At 43.2% G+C, this 26,086-nt stretch overlaps 1 protein-coding gene across 4 annotated transcripts in view; it reads left to right on the top strand.

Moving 5' to 3' along the window:
* Positions 1-26,086, top strand: part of LOC115176116 (plectin) — a 112,788-nt gene that overhangs the window by 64,584 nt on the left and 22,118 nt on the right. For 3 of the 4 annotated variants that reach the window (XM_029735943.1, XM_029735942.1, XM_029735945.1), the window contains 19 exons: positions 5,517-5,632; positions 5,749-5,855; positions 6,210-6,329; positions 6,702-6,797; positions 6,961-7,088; positions 9,811-9,904; positions 10,174-10,328; positions 11,097-11,424; positions 11,588-11,665; positions 11,771-11,932; positions 12,205-12,309; positions 12,836-12,931; positions 13,027-13,152; positions 13,286-13,438; positions 13,699-13,853; positions 14,239-14,365; positions 20,151-20,334; positions 20,591-20,611; positions 24,351-24,508. In XM_029735943.1, coding sequence (XP_029591803.1) covers positions 5,517-5,632; positions 5,749-5,855; positions 6,210-6,329; positions 6,702-6,797; positions 6,961-7,088; positions 9,811-9,904; positions 10,174-10,328; positions 11,097-11,424; positions 11,588-11,665; positions 11,771-11,932; positions 12,205-12,309; positions 12,836-12,931; positions 13,027-13,152; positions 13,286-13,438; positions 13,699-13,853; positions 14,239-14,365; positions 20,151-20,334; positions 20,591-20,611; positions 24,351-24,508 — 2,509 coding nt within the window. The remainder of the gene's footprint in view (positions 1-5,516; positions 5,633-5,748; positions 5,856-6,209; positions 6,330-6,701; positions 6,798-6,960; positions 7,089-9,810; positions 9,905-10,173; positions 10,329-11,096; positions 11,425-11,587; positions 11,666-11,770; positions 11,933-12,204; positions 12,310-12,835; positions 12,932-13,026; positions 13,153-13,285; positions 13,439-13,698; positions 13,854-14,238; positions 14,366-20,150; positions 20,335-20,590; positions 20,612-24,350; positions 24,509-26,086) is intronic. The other variant, XM_029735944.1, reaches the window with a different exon arrangement.

Here is a 26,086-nt window from a genome sequence, read left to right as displayed (position 1 = left end):
ACGAAAGAATTAACTCTCAAAGGCAGCTTTGTACATGAAATACATGATACATAGATGCTAAAGCAGTCTAAGGCACTGTATCTCAGTGCTAGAGGCGTCACTACAGACCCTGGTTTGATTCCAGACTGTGTCACAACCGGCCGTGATTTGAAGTCCCATAGGGCGGCGGACAATTGGCCCAGTGTCGTCCGGGTTAGGGTTTGGCCGGGGTAGGTCGTCATTAAATAAAAGTTAAATCAAATTTTAAAAATGTAATTATCGCTAAGACATAAGATGGTGACACGTCTTCAGTTCAGAATATTCTCCAAGAGAAAAAAATATGGAGCTTGCTAACAAGTTCTTAAATTCACCGTCCTTTTTCCCAATTCAAGAAAAATTTACATTTCTTTGCACTTTGCTAGAAAAACAATAGACAGGAACAACACACCCAGATCCTAATCGAATCAACTAAATTTAAATGACAGGAGAGCACCCCTGTGTCACTCCTCTTTGAAATATCCTCAGTCCACCGAACAAATAACACAGTTTCCCTGTAACAATAAATCCATAGCACTTACTGTACAATAAAGCATATCAACTTTTGAACTCTTGAAACAATCCAAACATTAAATCAAATCAAATTGTATTTGTCACATACACATGGTTAGCAGATGTTAATGCAAGCGTAGCGAGATGCTTGTGCTTCTAGTTCCGACAGTGCAGTAATATCTAACAAGTTATCTAACAATTCCCCAACAACTACCTAATACACACAAATCTAAAGGGGTGAATGAGAATATGTACATGTAAGTAAATGGATGAGCGATGCAATAGATAGATGGTATAAAATACAGTATACACGTGATATTAGTAATAGAAGATATGTAAACATTATTAAAGTGGCATTATTTAGTGTCATTGTATAAAGTGTCTAGTGATCTCAATGTAGGCAGCAGCCTCTCTGAGTTAGTGATTGCTGTTTAGCAGTCTGATGGCCTTGAGATATAAGCTGTTTTTCAGTCTCTCGGTCCCAGCTTTGATGCACCTGTACTGACATCACCTTCTGGATGGTAGCGGTGTGAACAGGCAGTGGCTCGGGTGGTTGATGTCCTTGATGATCTTTTAGGCCTTCCTGTATGTGTCCTGGAGGGCAGGTAGTTTGCCCCCGGTGATGCGTTGTGCAGACCGCACCACCCTCTGGAGAGCCTTGCTGTTGAGAATGGTGCAGTTGCCGTACCAGGCTGTGATACAGCCCGACAGGATGCTCTCGATTGTGTCTGTAAAAGTTTGTCAGGGTTTTGTGTGACAAGACACATTTCTTCAGCCTCCTGTTGCACCTTGTTCACCACACTGTCTGTGTGGGTGGACCATTTCAGTTTGTCTGTGATGTGTACACCGAGGAACTTTCCACCTTCTCCACTACTGTCCCTTTGATAGGGATAGGGGGGTGCTCCCACTGCTGTGTCCTTTGGCCCATGATCATCTCTTTTGTTTTGTTGACATTGAGAGAGAGGTTGTTTTCCTGACACCACACTCCGAGTGCCTTCACCTCCTCCCTGTAGGCTGTCTCGTCGTTATTGGTAATCAAGCCCACTACTGTTGTGTCGTCTGCAAACTTGATGATTGAATTGGAGGCGTACATGGCCACGCAGTCGTGGGTGAACAGGGAGTACAGGAGGGGGCTGAGCACACATCCTTGTGGGGCCCCAGTGTTGAGGGTCAGCGAAGTGGAGATGTTATTTCCTACCTTCACCACCTGGGGCGGCCCGTCAGAAAGTCCAAGACCCAATTGCATAGGGTGGGGTTTAGACCCAGGGCCTCCAGCATGATGATGAGCTTGGAGAGTATTATGGTGTTGAATGCTGAGCTATAATCAATGAATAGCATTCTAGCATAGGTATTCCTTTTGCCCAGATGGGATATGGCAGTGTGCAGTGTGATGGCGATTGCGTCGTCTGTGGACCTGTTGGGGCGGTATGCAAACTGAAGTGGGTCTAGGGTGGCCTGTAAGGTGGAGGTGATATGATCCTTGGCTAGTCTCTCAAAGCACTTCATGATGACAGAAGTGAGTGCTTTGTGGCAGTAGTCATTTAGTTCCGTTATCTTTACCTTCTTGAGTACAGGAACAATGGTAGCCATCTTGAAGAATGTGGGGACAACAGTCTGGGATAGGGAGCGATTGAATATGTCTGTAAACACACCAGCCAGCTTGTCTGCGCATGCTCTGTGGGCGTGGCTAGGGATGCCGTCTGGGCCAGCAGCCTTGCAAGGGTTAACACGTTTAAATGTTTGGCAATGTATTACCCTCAAAGAGGGCAAAGAAGGTGTTTAGTTTGTCTGGAAGTGTGACGTGGCTGGTTTTCTTTTTGTAGTCTGTGATTTACTGTAGACATGCGTCTCGTGTCTAAGCTGTTGCATTTCAACTCCACCTTGTCCCTGTACTGGCATTTCGCTTGTTTGATTGCCTTGCGGAGGGAATAACTACACTGTTTATATTCAGTCATATTCCCAGACCTCTTTCCATGGTTAAATGTGGTGGATCGCGCTTTCAGTTTTGCGCGAATGCCGCCATCCATCCACGGTTTCTGGTTAGGGTAGGTTTTAATAGTCACAGTGGGTACAACATCTTCAATGCACTTCTTTATAACCGCACTCACCGAGTCAGTGTATAGGTCGATGTTGTTCTCTGAGGCTGACTGGAACATATTCCATTCCGCGTGGTCAAAACAATCTTGCAGCGTGGTTTCCGATTGGTCGGACCAGCATTAAATGGTTCTCGTCACTGGTACATCCTGTTTGAGTTTCTGCCTATAAGACGGTAGATGCAAGATGGTCGGATTTTCCGAAGGGAGGGCGGGCTTTGTATGCATCGCGGATGGTAGCAGTGATGGTATTCATAGTAACATCCATTTAGTGGATTTCACATTTTCATCTGTCTTCACATCTCCAATGGTGTCCATGCTCCCAGGGTTCTGTGAGAATGTCCCTCCCCAGAGAAAGCCACAGATAAGTTGTGTTTGACCTCTGTGATAGCCCATAAATGGTTAACCATCCAAATGGCATAAATCGTGATTGAGTCATCACGCTGGGCCTCAGCGCCTGCAAGTCAATAGTCTCAAGTATCACCTTCTCTCATTCTTCCTCTACAGTTATGCAGTCAGTTGCAAGTACTTCTCATTATTTTATTTGTTTTCATTGACGAAAACATTTTATTTGACGTAGCAATCACGCATGCCCAAGTATGCATTCATGCACATAGCAATAATAAATGATAAGAATAATAATAATAATAAAAATAATAATAGATGTAATTTGTATAGGACTTTTCACTACAGCAAGAAACAACAAAACCCAACATTTCTATTAGCCTATTGACAGTTCTGGGTGAAAGATCTTCCACGGTCATCCACCGAGGCAGGTAGGTGCAAATCCAACACGTCACATAGCAGTAACATTCAATCTACAATGAAAAAGTTAGCTAAATGTTTGTGTAAAAAGAATACGCATAACACCTACCATAAGGGGTCAGGATAGATTTTGACAAGGGACTTTTCATGGTTGCACATACTGTACAAACACACACCTTGTATGCTCACACACTACACACAGGACTCAGGAGAAAGGCACAGGAGGTGGCTAGGCAAGGCAGCTTTGTGGTTTTATTTATTTGCATGAAAAGAGAGAGGATTGTGACTGAGGGTGTGTGTCCCATGAATTTGAAAATAAAATGCCCACAGGGGCTGTGCTTTTAAGTCTCAGCAAGTAGCAGCACAGCTCAGGTATGCCCAGGTGTCTAACGTGTGTCTGCCATACAAACTTCACACAGACCAAGGGAAAGACAGAAGCACACTCTGCAGAACGACAAAGCAACAAAGCAGTCTGTGCTCACGTACAACTTATTGAATGAGAGAAATGCATGAGAAAGTAATCTCTCAACTCTATGACCGTCAACAGTCAAGGCTTGCACATTATCTAGCCGTGGAAAGGGGATTCTACATCTGAGCTAAATCTGAAAAACATCAGTCATAGTCTCACATATGGATTTGTAAGACTGAAAAGAAAAACTGAAAGAGGAGAGTTTGGACACTGTTTGGACACTGTTGCAGTTGAGGACACACACCATCAACATGATGCACAGTCTAAAGAAGAAGTTCCGCTCCTCCAAGAGACGGTTGAACAGCACCTCCAGCAGCACCCAGGGCTCTGTCAGTGACCTGGAGGACCGGGTTGTCATGCTGTGTGAGGACATCTCAGCTGAGAGTAGCACTTTTGACTCGAATCGGGGGTTCCAGAACCCGGGGGAGTTCTCCTCCAGCCGAGGTTCCCAGATCGGGGAGCAGGAGGCAGGGTCTGGGTCAGGATCAGACCCACGCATAGTGAACCTGAGCAGGGACAGACACTCCTATAGACAGGTCCTCTACTCTGATATGGAGCACTACCCCAGGGGCCATGGAGACTACTATGTGCAGAGAGTTGTGCAATGGTATGCAGGGTTTATGTCATTGTTTCATTAAGGTGGTGGTTGGGATTAATTTTGATAGCCGTTTCCTTTTTTTTGCTACTTCTAGACATTAGTTATTTTCTAATAGGGACTATAATAAGTTATGCATTTTTCGCCTCTTCTTTACAAATCCCCTGTATTTTGTTTAACCACGCTAGGCTAAATCCATTGGTAAATATGATATGCCCTGTGCTCATTCCAAGCAGTCAAATCTTGTATCTGCACACTATTTGACTGCAATTAGCTTTATTGGCAGTGTACATGGAACAAGTTGTACATGGAATTTCAAACTAATTGGTTGTTAGTAGGAGCTCTTGTTTTTGTCTGCCCCTGTCTGTATAAACATTCCTCTGACAGAGGCATGTCGATAAGGATCTAATGTAGGCAGTCCATCACGATTAAACTGCCTACAGCAGGGTTTCCCAACTGGCGGTTATTTCTGGGGGAATTTTCATTGTTGGACATAAAAGACACCATGAAATCAGCTCCAAGGTATATTAATTTTGGAAATCTGTTCCCAAATATTCCCATGCATAACAGAAGAAGCCCAAACAAGAAGCCCAAAATATGTGATAGTATACAAATCCAAGCAAGGTTTGAAATGATTATGTTTTGGTCAAATATTATATATGTTTGGGCTTCTTGCAGTCAATTTGCAGGCTACAAATAATTTATAATTATGTTCCGGCCCCCTGATCATTCGCTCAAGAAAAAAAAAACGGTTCCGCGGTTGAATCTAGTTGATGATCCCTGGCCTACAGCAACGAGCTGCTGGATCAGTCAATGGGTTTGATTGTTTTACAGATGCCTGACAGGGGCAAAATTATGTAGGCCATAACAATGTTATTTGTGTGCTTATATTATGTTTTATCCTTATGTTTTTAGAAAATAACCTCCATTTAATGGTTTTACCTGAATGTTTTGGGGTTGCAAAGATGAATATAATACAACCATTTGTCCTATATCCTATAAGAAAATACGGTGTCTGAGATGCAATTTTATAGTTTTAATAGTCTTTTCTATGTTCTGTCCCCAGCCCTACTCTGATTGACATGAGTAAGGTGTACCGACAGACCCATGTAGAGAACCTGGAGCAGGCCTTCAGTGTGGCAGAGAGAGACCTGGGCGTCACTCGGCTGCTCGACCCAGAAGGTATCGTTTTCTCAATTACTCGCAATACTATTAGTGGCGTATTTGTATGAATACTTGCATTTATCTTTTTCTAAAATCAGTTTTTAACTGGTGTTCATTGTCTCCCCTCTAATAAGATGTGGATGTGCCACACCCAGACGAGAAGTCCATCATCACATACGTGTCCTCCCTGTATGATGTCATGCCCCGTGTACCTGACGTCCAGGATGAGGTGAAAGTCAATGTAAGTGTTGTCTTCTTGGAACCATATAGGCCATCACCACTAGGGGGAATCCTCCTGGTCTCACCTTTGAGATCACATCTTCCCAAAATGTAAAATGTCTTTGATGCTCCGGGGTGAATTTTCCCTTACGTACAGGTATAGGATCAGCTTCTCCTCCCCCAATACTAACATGAACCATTAGAGGGGTAAATGTAAAACTGACCCAAGATCAGCATCTAGAGGAAACCTCACCCTACGCCATGTTTAACCAGTGGAGTGATGTTTAATGCAGTGATATGGTGACTACCCGCAACTGATTTAGTCCATTCAACCTTTCTCTAATGAACCCTCTTCTGTCTCCTGTGTGTCCCTCAGGAGCTGGAGCTGCGCTGGCAGGAGTACTATGAGCTGGTGACCCTGCTGCTGCAGTGGATCAGACACCACATCATCGTGTTTGAGGAGAGGAAGTTCCCTACCAGCTATGAGGAGATTGAGGTAAGTCTCCTCACCTATTAGGGAAATCTCTTGATACATGTAAGTGAATATTCTGTCTGCTCCAAATGTGTTATAATTGTCTTAGAGACTTGATGTATGACAAAGGCTATGTTCAGTTGTAACAGTGAATTAATTTAGCATAATTGTTTCCTATTGGGGCCAGTGGGGTAGCAGTTATGGAAGTGGTCTGCAATGAGAAAATAAGTCACTGGTAAAGGGTACTAGTCTCCATAACTTATGTCTTGCTTGGTAAGGAAATAATCTAACTGTTGTCTCTGTTTTCTGAAAATTGTCTGAGGGATGTGATGAAACAAGAGCTTCGTATGTTTAATTGTCATGTTGAATTAATTCAGCAACATCTTAAAACCACAGGTTCTTTGGCGCCAGTTTCTGAAGTTCAAGGAGACAGAGCTGCCTGCAAAGGAAGCAGACAAGAATCGATCCAAACACATCTACACGTCTTTTGAGGTTAGCAATTAAACCACTAAAAGGAGAAGGTGCAAGCCAAAACGCCCAGAGTGAATGTTTGGACACATCTAAAGAATAGTTAAATATACTAACTGCATCAAGTAAATGCTTGTCCTTTTTTGAAAATGTTCCTGCCTGTGCCTGTCGTTGTCTGTCCTTGTAGGGTGCAGTTCAGGTGGGTAATGTCAAGGTTCCCCCTGGGTACCAGCCTATCGATGTGGAGAAGGAGTGGGGTCGTCTCCATGTAGCCATACTGGAGAAAGAGCGTCTTCTAAGGACAGAATATGAGAGGTGAGACTGCCATTATATGTACGTACAACACTGTGGAGGGTCAATGATGTTTGAGATTATACCTTCATCTTTGAGATGATGCTGAAATCCTTTACAGATGTTTTTGTTAGATGCAGTTCTGAGGAGAAATTCTTGATTTGGGAACTCTGTCACGTGGTGTTTCTGTTGTGTTTCAGTTGTTAAATTAAAAGCTCAATGTCTATTAGAAGTAACACATTAAACAGGACATAAAACATTGTAAAAAAGAGCATTCACACCCAAAGGCTTCTGTAACTACAGTACCAGTCAAAAGTGTGGACACACCTTCTCATTCAAGGGGTTTTCTTAATTGTTTTACTATTTTCTACATTGTAGAACAATAGTGAAGACATCAAAACTATGAAATAACACATATGGGATCATGTAGTAACCAAAAAAGTGTTAAACAAATCAAAATATATTTTATATTGAGATTCTGCAAAGTAGCCACCCTTTGCCTTGATGACAGCTTTGCACACTCTTGGCATTCTCTCAACCAGCTTCACCTGGAATGCTTTTCCAACAGCCTTGAAAGAGTTCCCACATATGCTGAGCACTTGTTGGCTGCTTTTCCTTCACTCTGTGGTCCAATTTATCCCAAACCATCGCAATTGGGTTGAGGTTGGGTGAGGCCAGGTCATCTGATGCAGCGCTCCATCACTCTCCTTGGTCAAATAGCCCGAACATAGCCTTGAGGTGTGTTTTGGTTCATTGTCCTGTTGTAAAACAAATGATAGTCCCAATAAGTACAAACCAGATGGGATGGCGTATCGTTGCAGAATGCTGTGGTAAACATGCTGGTTAAGTGTTCCTTGAATTCTAAATAAATCACTGACAGTATCACCAGCAATGCACCCCCACACCATCACACCTCCTCCTCCGTGCTTCGTGGTGGGAAACACACATGCGGAAATCATCCATTCACCTACTCTGCATCTCACAAAGACACAGCGGTTGGAACCAAAAATCTCACATTTGGACTCATCAGACCAAAGGACAGATTTCCAACGGTCTAATGTCCATTGCTCGTGTTTCTTGGTCCAAGCAAGCCTCTTCTTCTTTTTGGTGTCCTTTAGTAGTGGTTTCTTTGCAGCAATTTGATAATGAAGGCCTTATTCACGCAGTCTCCTCTGAACAGTTGATGTTGAGATGTGTCTGTTACTTGAACTCTGTGAAGCATTTATTTGGGCTGCAATCTGAAGTGTAGTTAACTCTAATGAACTTCTCCTCTGCAGCAGAGGTAACTCTGGGTTTTCCTTTCCTGTGTTGGTCCTCATGAGAGCCAGTTTCATCATAGCGCTTGATGGGTTTTGTGACTGCACTTGAAGAAACTTTCAAAGTTCTTGACATTTTCCAGATTGACTGACCTATGTCTTAAAGTAATGATGGACTGTTGTTTCTCTTTGCTTATTTGAGCTGTTCTTGCCATAATATGGACCAAATAGGGCTATCTTCTGTATACCACCCCTACCTTGTCACAACACAACTGATTGGCTCAAACGCAATAAGAAGGAAAGAAATTCCACAAATTGGCATTTAAAAAGGCACACCTGTTAATTGAAATGCATTCCAGGTGACTAACTCATGAAGCTGGTTGAGAGAATGCCAAGTGTGTGCAAAGCTGTCATCAAGGCAAATGGTGACTACTTTGAAGAATCTCAAATATAAAATGTATTTTGATTTGTTTAATACTTTTTTGGTTACTACATGATTCCATATGTGTTATTTCATGGTTTTGATGTCTTCACTATTATTCTACAATGTAGAAAATAGTAAAAATAAAGAAAAACCCTTGAATGAGTAGGTGTGTCCAAACTTTTGACTGGTACTGTATGTGGCTACTGTAACTATGTGGATTATAACCAGTTTGGTGGATGTGAGAAGACATTGTGAGATAAAGATAGCTGGACAACCATATGATGATTCACTGAAAGATCCAGACACTGCTGTTGCCATTGCTAAGAGTTCAAAAATGTTCAATAATGTGATTATTTACGTCATAAGTAAGTTATTATAGGACAATCATTACCAAATCACAAGAAAGCACGGCATATGTAGTTTTTGTTAAGGTTTGTTCCCTCATCACAAGACTTCCAGTCTTAAAGTAAGCAGTCAGGGCAGTAGTCAGGGAAGCTACTGTGGGCTGTGAGTCACAGCACAGCTAACCACACAAAACCTTATCGCATTATAACATTCTATGGACTGTCATCATAGCAACTGGGGAGGACTAGCTATCAGAGAATCCATCATGGCCTTTGCCAGTCAGAGCTACGGTTTAAAGTATTTACTTCGCAAGGAGAAGAAGGAGTGAGTGTTTTACCCTGCCTGCATAATGTTTCTGAGAAGATTGTGTAATGTTTGCTCTAATTTGCAGAACGTCTTTTTTTCTCCAGATATTTGTATTGATGCTCTTGAAATGTATTGAAATGAATGTCCAATGTCCGTTGGATTTAAATTTATACCAACATTATTATTTTATTTAATCGTTATTTTACTAGGTTGTCCCATTGAGGTCAAAATGCTTTCACAAGGGATCTGGCCAAAGGGCCACTGTTGTCTTTGAGTAAAGTATTGCCAGTCATGATTTACAGTACCATCATCTAGTTATTTCATTACCTCATTAGACAATACCCCAGCTTCAGAGCTGATTTAGTAGAGACTGTGGAACATGTGTTGACCTGATGTGTTGACCTTTGACACTCAGGCTGGAGCTGCTGCAGAGGATTGTCAGTAAGGTCCAGATGGAGTCTGGGGTGTGTGAGGAGCAGCTCAACCAGGTTGAGGGTTTGCTACAGATGGTGAGTCTCACACCCTGCCGGGGCAGACAGTCACAGCTAATGTAGACTTTATAATGTACAATCTGTGGCCCTACAGATTTGTCACCACAAATCCATGCTGCTAGACTGAGTAGTCAATGATACAGTGAATGAATACCCCACAGTTATGTGAGATTGGATGTGTTCGGATGGTCAAAAGCATTCTCAGGCTCATGGACTGATGTCTACTAATGCTGTATTCAAGATGGAACACATGGTGTCATAGTGTTTATACTGTATCTATGTTCTAGGATGTCCGTTTGCTGAGCTCAGGAAAGCCTGCTATGCACACAACAGAGGTAGAGACAGACCTGGACAAGGCAGAGGGCATGATCCGGTACCTCTTCAATGACGTGCAGCTGCTGAAGGACGGACGCCATCTACAAGCTGAACAGATGTACCGCAGGTCAGAACAACCACTTAAGTGGCTAAGAGTAAAACCATTTATGCTCCACATCAAAATAAAATCTAACTTTGTATCACAATACAACTGGTGTAGACTTTACCGTGAAATGCCTGCTTACGAGCCCTTCCCAACGATGGTTAAAAAAATAAATAATTGTAACACAAAATAAATAAAATAAAATACACAAGAATGGAGCTATATACAGGGAGTACCAGTACCAGATCAATGTGCAGAGGTACGGGGTATTTGAGGTAGAAATGTACTGTACATGAAGGCAGAGTAACGTGACTAGGCATCAGAATAGATAATAATAATAGTAAAATAAAGAACAGAGTGGCAGCCGCAAATCATGAATGTAAAAGTGTGTGTGTGTGTGTGTGTGTGTGTGTGTGTGTGTGTGTGTGTGTGGGGGGGGGTGTGTATGTGAATGTATGTGGGTTTTGTGTGGGAGTGTCAATGTAGTGTGTGGGAGTGAGTGTGTATATGGTGTGTATATAGTCTAGTGAGTTTGAGTAGGGTCAGTGCAAGATAGTCAAGATAGTCATTACTGAGAGTTTGGGTACCATTAATTGACTATTTAGCAGTCTGGCTATTTAGCAGTCTTATCCACTCAGAGCATTACTGTATTATTGTGAGGCCTTGTGCGACACGCGATGAAACCTAAGGCCTTACTGTATTGTTAAACTAACTTGTTAAATCCAATTCATTGAAATACCTGTTTCGTTGTCATTGAACGATTCAGCATTGTTTCTCCTGTTTTACCTCCAGAGTGTACCGTCTCCACGAGCGGCTGGTGAACCTGCGCAGTGAGTACAACCTGAGCCTGAAGTCCGAAGTGACTACCACCCAGATACCCATGTCCCAGATGCAGACCCTTCAGCAAGTCCCCATGAGGGTGCGTCCCGAGCTGGATGAGGTGACCCTGCGCTACATCCAGGACCTGCTGGCTTGGGTTGAGGAGAACCAGAGGTGGGTGGACCAGGGGGAATGGGGCTCGGACCTGCACACCGTGGAGTCCCAGCTGGGCAGCCACCGCGGCCTGCACCAGTCAGTGGAGGAGTTCCGTGCTAAGATCAACAGAGCAAAAGCAGACGAGGTACAGTGTGAAAAACTACCTGGGATGGGATTGGAGTTAGGGGAAAATTTGACTGATTCATTCATACCATCATTGATCCTCTTTGGTTACTGCCATAATGACCGCTTCTTTTTTTTAGCCATGCTTCTACTCTAATCTTTAATCTTTTTCTATTCCCCTTCAGAGTCAGCTCTCCCCTGTCAGCAAATGTGCCTACAGAGACTACTTATCCAAGCTGGAGTTGCATTATAGCAAGCTTCTGGTAAGTTATGGACTCAAAATATTAACGTACAACTACAACTTTTCAACAATCTGCCATTTATCTAATGCGTCTTCTCCAATCTCATTGTAATTATTTTCTCCTCAGAGTTCTTCCAAGGCTCGTCTGTGCAGCCTGAATGAGCTTCATGCCTTTGTCACTGCAGCCACCAAGGAGTTGATGTGGCTGAATGAGAAAGAGGAGGAGGAGGTTAACTATGACTGGAGCGAACGCAATACCAACATGAATGCCAAGAAAGACAACTACTCGGTATGGTTGTTCTCATCCTCACCCAACCTGGAAAGTTCAACATTAGCTAAATAGAGTTAGGCATAATACAGATCTTGTAGGGTAAAGTAAAAAGGTACTGCACTGTACAGAACAGCAGTACTCCCATCTTTAATTTGATTTTGATCAGATTATGTTAAATTATTATTTTGACAATGAAATGTAATTTATTATGATTAGGGGGATGCACTTTCATATCTAGTAATATCCCCCCTAATGCCATAACACTGTCTGTTTTCTTTGGTTTGTTTCAGGGGTTGATGAAAGAGCTGGAGCACAGGGAGAAGAGGGTCAACAGTGTCCAGTTCCAAGGAGACAAACTGCTGAAGGAGGGTCATCCTGCCAGGAAGTCTGTAGAGGTGAGAACACAATCACTAGAGTTTCTAAGTTGTTAAAATTTCCTGAACAGTATACAAACACACACATTACAGCAGGGGTCGGTAACAGGGGGCCCATAGACCAAAACCGTCCCGCAAGTGATTTGTTTTGGCACCGCAAAGTTTTTTGGATTTTCGTTTTTGGTTAAAAAAAATACTACAAAAATTCAGCTAAAAAAAGGTATTTAGAAAATATGTTCCCATTAATAAAATTAAGATTTGTGATTGTTCCTCGATGTAATCAAGGTATGAAATGATCATGTTATTTTCAAATACAATCTCTTTTTGGGCTTACTTGTGGTGAATTTGCGGTGTTCAAATTGTTGTATTTATGTTCTATCAGCAATAATCCGCAAAAATCGTCCCGCTGCTGAATCTAGTTGCCTACCCCTGCATTACAGTATATATTTAACATGAATTTGTCTTTGACTTTGTCTTTTATTTCTAAGAGCAGAGGATATGAGAATAGGTCTTTTTCTTAAGCCAATTTTTTCTCTCCCCACCAAAGGCCTTCACTAAAGCCTTGCAGACCCAGTGGAGCTGGATCCTGCAGCTTTGCTGTTGCATTGAGTCCCACCTGAAAGAGAACACCTCCTACTTCCAAGTATGCCAACTCATATATCCCCCTCAGATAGTCCAATTAAAATACATCATCCTATCTCTAAAACGGTTTGTGCTCCTCTTTTTCTACCCTTGTAGTTTTTCTCAGATGTGAAAGAGGCAGAGGAGAAGATGAAAAAGATGCAGGAGACTATGAAGAAGAAATACACGTGTGACCGTAACATCACTGTCACACGACTCGAGGACTTGATACAGGACGCAGTTGTAGGTTGACTTATTCTACTTTATTGAAGAAGTGAAGAGAAAATACAGCAAATCTGATTCAGTGACATGACTAAAGTAACAGCATCTTTCATTGTCTGTTTTGTTAAATACCCCTGTGGTGGTTCATATATAGGATGAGAAGGAGCAACTGAAAGAGTTTAAGACCCACTTAAATGGGCTGAACCGGAGGGCCAAGACCATTGTCCAGCTGAAGCCACGTAACCCTGGTACACCAGTCAAGGGTAAAGTGCCTGTCCAGGCCATCTGCGACTTCAAACAGATAGAGGTGAGGAGATATTACTATTCATGTGACCAGCTTTCCAGTGGAGGAGCAAACACTCTTAGGCCACTACTTAGTATAAGCGCATCTTATCAGAATCTGTGGAAATGTAGTGTTTATTCAAAACATAGATTAGTGACACTTAGAAGTATAACAGCAATAGTATCTGTTGATTTTATTTATCTTATTAGTCATGCTCGAAGGCGTGTCATTAGAACTGGTCAGATACAGTACAACATGGGCGTTCATTTTGTGCCTCTTTCCAGATCACGGTCCACAGAGGGGATGAGTGTGCACTGATGGACAACTCTCAGCCGTACAAGTGGAAAGTACAGAACCCCCAAGGCAGCGAGGCCACTGTGCCCTCCATCTGTTTCCTGGTTCCACCCATCAATAAGGACGCATTGAGCGGTGTCTCAGGGTGAGGCAACCAATCATCTCCTTGCCTTAAAACAATATGGCTAAAACCTTTGATTTAGCCTTACCATAAACAACATACCTAAAGCCTTTGATTTAGCCTTACCATGAAACAACATGGCCAAAACCTTTGATTTAGCCTTATCATTAACAACATTAGCCTGGTCCCAGATCTGTTTGAGCTCTTGTCCACTCCATTGTTGTTTGGAATGACAATTCCATAAGGAGTTGGCAAGAGAGCAGATACAGAATGGCGACCAGGCTAAAATAAGATGGATAGAACTTCTGATTTACCCCTTTGATTTAACCTTTGTCAGACCTTTGATGCCTCGTAAAGACATTTGACCCCAGCACTTGTATGGTTCACTAACCTCAAACCTCCTCCACAGTCTGAACGAAAGTCACCAGAACCTGCTGGTCCTGTGGCAGATGCTGCACGTGGACATGAAGAGCCTCATGTCCTGGCAGTACCTGATGAGAGACATCCACCTCATCAGCTTATGGAACATTACCATGGTGAGCTCAAGGTTTCACACAGGCTATGTCTCAAATGGCACCCTATTCCCTATGTAGAGCACTACGGGCCCTGGTCAAAGGTATTGCACTACATAGGGGATAGGGTGCCATTTGGGACGTACAAATATACATTTTTGGAGACAGTAGATTAGAGAATAAAGGACATTTTTTGTCATTAGATGGTGTCTCTTGGTTGTCGAATTAAATTACGCCCTCAGAATTATTTATTGTTAGCTACACAATTCCAAAGGTTCTGGAATGGGGGGGATTTTCTGATGGAATTCAGGCAAATCAAATCAAATCAAATCAAATTTATTTATATAGCCCTTCGTATATCAGCTGAAATCTCAAAGTGCTGTACAGAAACCCAGCCTAAAACCCCAAACAGCAAGCAATGCATGTGAAAGAGGCACGGTGGCTAGGAAAAACTCCCTAGGAAAAACTCCCTAGAAAGGCCAAAAACCTAGGAAGAAACCTAGAGAGGAACCAGGCTATGAGGGGTGGCCAGTCCTCTTCTGGCTGTGCCGGGTGGATATTATAACAGAACATGGTCAAGATGTTAAAATGTTCATAAATGACCAGCATGGTCAAATAATAATAATCATTGTAGTTGTCGAGGGTGCAACAAGCACGTCCGGTGAACAGGTCAGGGTTCCGTAGCCGCAGGCAGAACAGTTGAAGCTGGAGCAGCAGCATGGCCAGGTGGACTGGGGACAGCAAGGAGTCATCATGCCAGGTAGTCCCGAGGCATGGTCCTAGGGCTCAGGTCCTCCGAGAGAAAGAAAGAAAGAGAGAAAGAGAGAATTAGAGAGAGCATATTTAAATTCACACAGGACACCGGATAAGACAAGAGAATACTCCAGATGAAACAGACTGACCCCAGCCCCCCGGCACATAAACTACTGCAGCATAAATACTGGAGGCTGAGACAGGAGGGATCAGAAGACACTGTGGCCCCATCCGATGATACCCCCGGACAGGGCCAAACAGGCAGGATATAACCCCACCCACTTTGCCAAAGCACAGCCCCCACACCACTAGAGGGATGTCTACAACCACCAATTTACCGTCCGAAGACAAGGCCGAGTATAGCCCACAAAAATCTCCGCCATGGCACAACCCAAGGGGGGGGCGCCAACCCAGACAGGAAGACCACGTCAGTGACTCAACCCACTCAAGTGACGCACCCCTCCCATGGACGGCATGGAAGAACACTAGTAAGTCAGTGACTCAGCCCCTGTAATAGGGTTAGAGGCAGAGAATCCCAGTGGAAAGAGGGGAACCGGCAAGGCAGAGACAGCAAGGGCGGTTCGTTGCTCCAGCCTTTCCGTTCACCTTCACACTCCTGGGCCAGACTACACTTAATCATAGGACCTTCAGTAAAGACTTAAAGGTTGAGACTGAGTCTGCGTCTCTCACATGGGTAGGCAGACTATTCCATAAAAATTGAGCTCTATAGGAGAAAGCCCTACCTCCAGCCGTTGGCTTAGAAATTCTAGGGACAATTAGGAGGCCTGCGTCTTGTGACCGTAGCGTACGTGTAGGTATGTACGGCAGGACCAAATCGGAAAGATAGGTAGGAGCAAGCCCATGTAATGCTTTGTAGGTTAGCAGTAAAACCTTGAAATCAGCCCTTGCCTTAACAGGAAGCCAGTGTAGGGAGGCTAGCACTGGAGTAATATGATCAAATTTTTTGGTTCTAGTCAGGATTCTAGCAGCCGTATTTAGCACTAACTGAAGTTTGTTTAGTGCTTTATCCGGGTAGCCGGAAAGTAGAGCATTGCAGTAGTCCAGCCTAGAAGTAACAAAAGCATGGATTAATTTTTCTGCGTCATTTTTGGACAGAAAGTTTCTGATTTTTGCAATGTTACGTAGATGGAAAAAAGCTGTCCTTGAAACAGTCTTGATATGTTCTTCAAAAGAGAGATCAGGGTCCAGAGTAACACCGAGGTCCTTCACAGTTTTATTTGAGACGACTGTACAACCATCCAGATTAATTGTCAGATTGAACAGAAGATCTCTTTGTTTCTTGGGACCTAGAACAAGCATCTCTGTTTTGTCCGAGTTTAAAAGTAGAAAGTTTGCAGCCATCCACTTCCTTATGTCTGAAACACAGGCTTCTAGCGAGGGCAATTTTGGAGCTTCACCATGTTTCATTGAAATGTACAGCTGTGTGTCGTCCGCATAGCAGTGAAATTTAACATTATGTTTTCGAATGACATCCCCAAGAGGTAAAATATATAGTGAAAACAATAGTGGTCCTAAAACGGAACCTTGAGGAACACCGAAATTTACAATTGATTTGTCAGAGGACAAACCATTCACAGAGACAAACTGGTATCTTTCCGACAGATAAGATCTAAACCAGGCCAGAACTTGTCCATGTAGACCAATTTGGGTTTCCAATCTCTCCAAAAGAATGTGGTGATCGATGGTATCAAAAGCGGCACTAAGATCTAGGAGCACGAGGACAGATGCAGAGCCTCGGTCTGACGTCATTAAAAGGTCATTTACCACCTTCACAAGTGCAGTCTCAGTGCTATGATGGGGTCTAAAACCAGACTGAAGCGTTTCGTATACATTATTTGTCTTCAGGAAGGCAGTGAGTTGCTGTGCAACAGCTTTTTCTAAAATTTTTGAGAGGAATGGAAGATTCAATATAGGCCGATAGTTTTTTATAATTTCTGGGTCAAGATTCGGCTTTTTCAAGAGAGGCTTTATTACTGCCACTTTTAGTGAGCTTGGTACACATCCGGTGGATAGAGAACCATTTATTATGTTCAACATAGGAGGGCCAAGCACAGGAAGCAGCTCTTTCAGTAGTTTAGTTGGAATAGGGTCCAGTATGCAGCTTGAGGGTTTGGAGGCCATGATTATTTTCATCATTGTGTCAAGAGATATAGTACTAAAACACTTTAGTATCTCCCTTGAGCCAAGGTCCTGGCAGAGTTGTGCAGACTCAGGACAATGGAGCTTTGGAGGAATACCCAGATTTAAAGAGGAGTCCGTAATTTGCTTTCTAATGATCATGATCTTTTCCTCAAAGAAGTTCATAAATGTATTACTGCTGAAGTGAAAGCCATCCTCCATTAGCGAATGCTGCTTTTTAGTTAGCTTTGCGACAGTATCAAAAAGAAATTTCGGATTGTTCTTATTTTCCTCAATTAAGTTGGAAAAATAGGATGATCGAGCAGCAGTGAGGGCTCTTCGATACTGCACGGTACTGTCTTTCCAAGCTAGTCGGAAGACTTCCAGTTTGGTGTGGCGCCATTTCCGTTCCAATTTTCTGGAAGCTTGCTTCAGAGCTCGTGTATTTTCTGTATACCAGGGAGCTAGTTTCTTATGACAGATGTTTTTAATTTTTAGGGGTGCAACTGCATCTAGGGTATTGCGCAAGGTTAAATTGAGTTCCTCGGTTAGGTGGTTAACTGATTTTTGTCCTCTGACGTCCTTGGGTAGGCAGAGGGAGTCTGGAAGGGCATCAAGGAATCTTTGGGTTGTCTGAGAATTTATAGCACGACTTTTAATGCTCCTTGGTTGAGGTCTGAGCAGATTATTTGTTGCAATTGTAAACGCAATAAAATGGTGGTCCGATAATCCAGGATTATGAGGAAAAACATTAAGATCCACAACATTTATTCCATGGGACAAAACTAGGTCCAGAGTATGACTGTGGCAGTGAGTAGGTCCAGAGACATGTTGGACAAAACCCACTGAGTCGATGATGGCTCCGAAAGCCTTTTGGAGTGGGTCTGTGGACTTTTCCATGTGAATGTTAAAGTCACCAAAAATTTGAATATTATCTGCTATGACTACAAGATCCGATAGGAATTCAGGGAACTCAGTGAGGAACACTGCATATGGCCCAGGAGGCCTGTAAACAGTAGCTATAAAAAGTGAGTGAGTAGGCTGCATAGATTTCATGACTAGAAGCTCAAAAGACGAAAACGTCATTGTTTTTTTTTTTGTAAATTGAAATTTGCTATCGTAGATGTTAGCAACACCTCCGCCTTTGCCGGATGCACGGGGGGTATGGTCACTAGTGTAACCAGGGGGTGAGGCCTCATTTAACACAGTAAATTCATCAGGCTTAAGCCATGTTTCAGTCAGGCCAATCACATCAAGATTATGATCAGTGATTAGTTCATTGACTATAACTGCCTTGGAAGTGAGGGATCTAACATTAAGTAACCCAATTTTGAGATGTGAAGTATCACAATCTCTTTCAATAATGGCAGGAATGGAGGAGGTCTTTATACTAGTGAGATTACTAAAGCGAACACCGCATTTTTAATTTTGCCCAACCTAGATCGAGGCACAGATACGGTCTCAATGGGGAAAGCTGAGCTGACTACGCTGACTGTGCTAATGGCAGACTCCACTAAGCTGGCAGGCTGGCTAACAGCCTGCTGCCTGGCCTGCACCCTATTTCATTCTGGAGCTAGAGGAGTTAGAGCCCTGTCTATGTTCGTAGATAAGATGAGAGCACCCCTCCAGCTAGGATGGAGTCCATCACTCCTCAACAGGCCAGGCTTGGTCCTGTTTGTGGGTGAGTCCCAGAAAGAGGGCCAATTATCTACAAATTCTATCTTTTGGGAGGGGCAGAACACAGTTTTCATCCAGCGATTGAGTTGTGAGACTCTGCTGTAGAGCTCATCACTCCCCCTAACTGGGAGGGGGCCAGAGACAATTACTCGATGCCGACACATCTTTCTAGCTGATTTACACGCTGAAGCTATGTTGCGCTTGGTGACCTCTGACTGTTTCATCCTAACATCGTTGGTGCCGACGTGGATAACAATATCTCTATACTCTCTACACTCGCCAGTTTTAGCTTTAGCCAGCACCGTCTTTAGATTAGCCTTAACGTCGGTAGCCCTGCCCCCTGGTAAACAGTGTATGATCGCTGGATGATTCGTTTTAAGTCTAATACTGCGGGTAATGGAGTCGCCAATGACTAGGGTTTTCAATTTGTCAGAGCTAACGGTGGGAGCCGTCGGCGTCTCAGACCCCACAGCGGGAGGAGTAGAGACCAGAGAAGGCTCGGCCTCCGACTCCGACTCACTTAATGGGGAGAACCGGTTGAAAGTTTCTGTCGGCTGAATAAGCGACACCGGTTGAGCATTCCTACAGCGTTTCCCTCCAGAAGCCATGAGAAAGTTGTCCGGCTGCGGGGACCGTGCGAGGGGGTTTATACTAACGTTATTATCTGTACTTACTGGTGGCACAGACGCTGTTTCATCCTTTCCTACACTGAAATTACCCTTGCCTAGCGATTGCGTCTGAAGCTGGGCTTGCAGCACAGCTATCCTTGCCGTAAGGCGATCGTTCTCCTGTATATTATAAGTACAACGACTGCAATTAGCTTCGGCTGTTTGAAGTCCTGACAAACCATGTCCAGATAAAACCTCCGGGGTAAGAAAGTTGAATGAAAAAAGTTGAGTGAGGGTAAAAATTAAAAATATACGGTAATGAAAAAGTAAAAACCGTTAGGTAGCAAAGTAAGATCGGCAACAAAAACGCACAGCAGCGTAAACAAGTCTGCAAGTTGTGACCGGAAACAGGAAACACACGCACCTGCTGTCCAACCAACCACACAGCACCCTGTATTCTTCCCCTGGAGAGTGTCTAGGCCTAAACCAATCAGAGACAATCGATGTGCTGGGTAAAGACTGGTTGTGGTTCTATGTGCTGGGTAAAGACTGGTTGTGGTTCTATGCAAAGAGAATATAACACTCTTCCTGACCACGCTCACCCTCCCTATCTTTCTTCCCCATCACTGCAGTTTAGGACTCTGACGGTGGAGGAGTACAGGCTAGCATTGAGGAACCTGGAGTTCCACTACCAAGACTTTCTAAGAGACAGCCAGGACTCCCAGCTCTTTGGTGCAGATGACCGAATGCAGGTGGAGAGTGGCTACAAAAAGGCCAGCCAGCACTATGAAGGACTGCTGCACTCTGTGGAGAAAGGTCAGTGTCAGACATCCGAGCATGGAGAGGGCCTGTATAGTACAAGAAGAAGCATCCAACCAAGTTATTTTTGATGACATCAGTATTGCACTTTGTTATGCACACTTTATTGCACTCTTTGTTGCATACCTTATGAGTTGTCGTTGCATTTTCCGTTCATGAACATCATGATTTCAATATTTGTTGTTAGAAATGTTGAATTTCATCACAGCCATTTGTCTACAAATAGTGGTTAACTGTTGAATTCACATTACAGGCAATGTGGCGCCCACTGGAGGTAAGGTGTCCTGGTTGCAGTGTCAGACTGCAGTGTTGACTGGCAAAGCTTGATAGTTAAGGGATGAAAATAGGGCCGTTCTGATTCACTCCATCAACTTCCCTCAATCTAACCATCATTGATCACCATCCAAGATTTTCTCTAACTTTGCTGTTCATTGCATTAGCCACCTTGTCAAATCGCATTAGTTTGCCTGTGTTGATGCATTGAGTTGTTTATTCATGTGTAATAATTCAGAATTTTTCTCCTGCATGAGCTGGCAGTTGATTGAGTTTGATTTTGAAACTATGCATTTATAACCAGAAGTTTGAGTGATTTTATGGATTTCATGTGACATACACTGAGTGTACAAAACATTAGGAACTGTGGGAAGAATTGGAGTCATCATGGGCCAGCATCCCTACGGAATGTTTTCGACACCTTGTAGAGCCCATGCCCTGACAATATTAGAAGGTGTTCCTAACATTGATTTGCACTCCCTTTTGCCCTCAGAACAGCCTCGATTCATCGGAGCGTGGACTCTACAAAGTTTCAAAAGCGTTCCACAAGTATGCTGGCCAATGTTGACAACAATGCTTCCCACAGTTGTATCAAGTTGGCTGGATGTCCTTTGGGGGGTGGACCATTCTTGATACTCATGGGAAACTGTTGAGCGTGAAAAACCCAGCAGCGGTGCGGTTCTTGACATGCTCAAACTGGTGTGCCTGGCACCTATTACCATAACTTGTTCAAAGGCACTTAAATCTTTTGTCTTGCCCATTCACCCTCTGAATGGCACGCACACACAATACATGTCTCAATTGTCTCAAGGTTTAAAAATCCTTCTTTATCCTGTCTCCCCCCTTTCATCTACACTGATTGAAGTGGATTTAATGACATCAATAAGGGATCATAGCTTTCACCTGGATATATATAATTTTGCGCTGTTGGCGGTAGGTGCACTTGATTCAGCAGCCCTAGCGCCGAGAAGGCAATGTGTTCCCATTTTGAATCGTTACATGTGTCTGAAGGTAAAACTCCGCCTATTTGGCAGGCCCAGAGAGCAAATCACGTGCACCTATAGGACTACCACTGGCCAATCCGGTAGCTCAGATAACTGTGTCCATAGACTAAAAAGAAGCCTCGAGCACACAGCAAAGTTGATACTGTGAGATTTAAAAACTTTTAAAACTCTGACTAGAGAGAGACAACAAATACAGCAAAGAAGCTGATGTTTTTATGATTAAGTTGGTGTTTAAGTTGTTATTCACCACAGTCAACATTTTGTTCAACACTTTCATAAGCCATGAAATACTCAATCTCCCTACTTCCACTCATGCTGCGATGGATGAGTAGAAAAGTGTTTTGATATGCTTTCGTTGTTATTATTAGGAGTAATAAGATGAATTGGTGAATGAGGCATAAATAATGCAGTGGAAGACTGTGTCCCCTTTTCTCAGCGGAGGGAGGGAGAGGGAAGGGACGATGAGTAGGGTGGGAGGCAGCGTCACCGCTGCTCCCTCCCCTCAGACTGACCATCAGATGCAGGCCATCAGTCCAGTAAAATAAAAAAAGCAAATGATTATGCTCACTCAGCTGTGTCTCACAAGTAAAACAACAAATTATATAAACTCAGGAAAAAAAATAAACTGTCAACTGCTTTTATTTTCAGCAAACTTAACATGTGTAAATATTTGTATGAACATAACAAGATTCAACAACTGAGACATAAACTGAACAAGTTCCACAGACATGTGACTAACAGAAATTTAATAATGTGTCCCTGAACAAAGGGGGGGGGGTCAAAATCAAAAGTAACAGTCAGTATCTGGTGTGGCCACCAGCTGCATTAAGTACTGCAGTGCATGTCCTCCTCATGGACTGCACCAGATTTGCCAATTCTTGCTGATAGATGTTACCCCACTCTTCCACCAAGGCACCTGCAAGTTCCCAGACATGGCCCTAGCCCTCACCCTCCGATCCAACAGGTCCCAGACGTGCTCAATGGGATTGAGATCCGGGCTCTTTCCTGGCCATGGCAGAACACTGACATTCCTGTCTTGCAGGAAATCATGCACAGAACGAGCAGTATGGATGCTGGCATTGTTATGCTGGAGGGTCATGTCAGGATGAGCCTGCAGGAAGGGTTCCACATGAGAGAGGAGGATGCACAGCGTTGAGATTTCCTGCAATGACAGCAAGCTCAATCCGATGATGCTGTGACACACCGCCCCAGACCATGACGGACCCTCCACATTCAAATCGATCCCACTCCAGACTACAGGCCTCGGTGTAATGCTCAATCCGACCATCACCCCTGGTGAGACAAAACCGCGACTCGTCAGTGAAGAGCACTTTTTGCCGGTCCTGTCTGGTCCAGCGATGGTGGGTTTGTGCCCTTACAACAGGCCTACAAGCCCTCAGTCCAGCCTCTCTCAGCCTATTGCGGACAGTCTGAGCACTGATGGCGGGATTGTGCATTCCTGGTGTAACTTGGGCTGTTGTTGTTGACATCCTGTACCTGTCCCGCAGGTGTGATGTTCTGATGTACCGATCCTGTGCAGGTGTTGTTACATGTGGTCTGCCACTGCGAGGACGATCAGCTGTCCATCCTGTCTCCCTGTAGCGCTGTCTTAGGCATCTCACAGTACGGACATTGCAATGTATTGCCCTGGCCACATCCTGCAGTCCTCATGCCTCCTTGCAGCATGCCTAAGGCACGTTCACGCAGATGAGCAGGGACCCTGGGCATCTTTCTTTTGGTGTTTTTCAGAGTCAGTAGAAAGGCCTCTTTAGTGTCCTAAGTTTTCATAACTGTGACCTTAATTGCCTACCGTCTGTAAGCTGTTAGTGTCTTAACGACCGTTCCACAGGTGCATGTTCATTAATTGTTTATGGTTCATTGAACAAGCATGGGAAACAGTGTTTAAACCCTTTACAATGAAGATCTGTGAAGTTATTTTGATTTTTACGAATTATCCTGGAAAGGGGACGCTTCTTTTTTTGCTGAGTTTATTACCCGTGTGATCATGGTTTGAGAAGAACAATATTGGCAGGGCAATTAAAGCATAGCCAGATATGCAGTGAAAATGTATTGCGCCTATAGCCTACTGCGCAAACCTCATTACTACAGAACTGTGCTAATGTTGCACAGACTTACAGCTTTAAAATCATGTTTATTAAAACAAAATTTAAGCGGTAGATCTAGGCTTGCATTTTGACTCCGAAAGTGATCTAGGTTGGTGACCACTGGTCTATGTCATGGAAAGAGCAGGTGTCCTTAATGTTTTGCACACTCAGTGTATAATTCGTTATAACCTGAGAAAATAACAATAATAAATTAATGATCGAAATGACCAAGAACAAAATCTGCCTTTGTGCTATTGTACTATTACCGTGGCTGCATCCCAAATGGCACCCTGTTCCCTACATAGTGCACTACTTTTGACCAGAGCCCAATGAACCCTGGTCCAAAGTAGTGCGCTATGTAAGGAATACAGTTCCATTTGGGATGCAACCCATGTAAGCAGATCATTTTAAGCAAAAATATGCTCTTTGTATCATTCAATATTAAGGGAATGAGGATAATAGTTTGTGGAGTGATTTCCTTTATGATTCATTGAGGTTCTTAACACTGTGTTATAGTCTAAGAGGTTAATCGGCGATCAGAGCACTATTTTATGATCTGGGATTCTAGTCCTCTTGAGCTGTAAATTCATCTTTTTATACACCTTTGTAATGGTTTCTCCATTCTGTTCAGGTGAGGAAGATGAATCTGAGTGCCGGAGCTACCTGACCAAGATCAAGGACCTGCGTCTGAAGCTGGAGGGCTGTGAAACTCGCACCGTTACACGTCTGCGTCAGCCCGTGGACAAGAATCCACTAATGGCTTGCGCCCAGAGGACCACTGAGCAGAAGGTACTGCAGTGACGTCACCCCTAAGTGACATTGTTTTGTTTAGTTTATTAGGATCTCCATTAGCTGTTGCACATGCAGCAGCTAGTCTTCCTGTGGTCGACACAAAAATACAGTTCCTTCAGAAAGAATTCATATATCTTGACTTATTCCATATTTTGTTGTGTTACAGTTGGAATTCAAAATATATTAAATATATGTTTTTCTCACACATCTACACCCTACCCCATAATGACAAAGTGAAAACATGTTTTTTAGATTTTTTTGCAAATGTATTGAAATGAAATACAGAAATATCTCATTATCATAAGTATTCACACCCTAGACTGAGCAAGATGGCGGACTGAACACGGTAGTGTAGATCACCTCAAGATCAAAACGTAATATTCAATATCGGTAAGTTAGACTAAATATTAGCACTTCACAAACTGGTGGGTAATAACCTTCAATCTGGATAACAACACAAAACAAATCATAAGGCTAGAGAAATGTATCGACAAATATTACCAAAACAAGCAACACCCAAATGACAGAGTGTAAAAAAGGAGAACCAATCCCGAAAGAAAACTTGACTCTTCGACTGACACAGACGATTTAAGCTTTTCACAACTGGGAATGGTAAGGGTGGGAACCGATCTGTTGAAATCGATAAGTGACAAATTGGGTATAGTCGAATTAGTCATTAAGGATATAAAGAAGTTGAAGGCAAGGCTCAAGATGAGTGATGAGAAAGCTGTGACATTGGAGAAAGAAACCAACAAGCTAAAAGGGACAGTCAACAAGATTGAAACCAACGTTAATGAACTTAAAAAGGAAAACATCTTTCTGAGAGAAGCCTTACTTCACATACAGACTAGATCCATGATAGAACATCTGGTACTTACTGGTATCCAAGAGAAAGAAGGAGAAGTTCTTAGAACATGTACACCATTTTGGACAGAGATATGAGTGGCCAATTGTTGCCAAATTTGCTTTCTTTAAAGATAAAATAATGGTTAAAAGACTGGGTAAAAGGCTTGCTGGCACGAAAATAGACATGAATGATCAGTTCCCGAAGGAAATTGCAGAACGGCGCAAAGTTATGTACCCAATCTTCAAGGAAAATAGATTAAAAGGGAAATGTGTAGCTCTCGTAGTCGACAAACTGTATATTGATAACCAAATTTTCCGAGACACAAAGACTACTCCATGACTATTCGGACACATAGTTGACAGGCTACAGGAGAGGCTACGCTAATGCAAAGGAGATTGGAATGAAAATTAACTAAACAACTGGGGAAGCGAAAGAGCCGAGGGCCTCCCTCACTAACCATTCACTGAAACACTCAAATATAACTTTTCTAACTTCCACTTAGAAATTATAATTGAACAGTGGTTCAATGTTTCCTGGAATAGGCTCAAACTTAGTTTATTCAGCTAGGTAACTTGGTACAGTATTCTTCCGCGAAACCCACCCAGTGCACCGTGTCCTATGACGCTGTAGCTAACTAGCATGCTAGCATTCAATAACACACGGTTAGCACCAATACTTGGTTACAACAAACTACCAATGGATCATTCGTGTCCATGTCTAGTTCCTTT

The sequence above is a fragment of the Salmo trutta genome, chromosome 36, assembly GCF_901001165.1.
Source record: "Salmo trutta chromosome 36, fSalTru1.1, whole genome shotgun sequence".
Taxonomy (NCBI): Eukaryota; Metazoa; Chordata; class Actinopteri; order Salmoniformes; family Salmonidae; genus Salmo; species Salmo trutta.
Note: the sequence above shows the minus strand (reverse complement) of the source record. Positions and strands in the feature narration are given on the sequence as shown.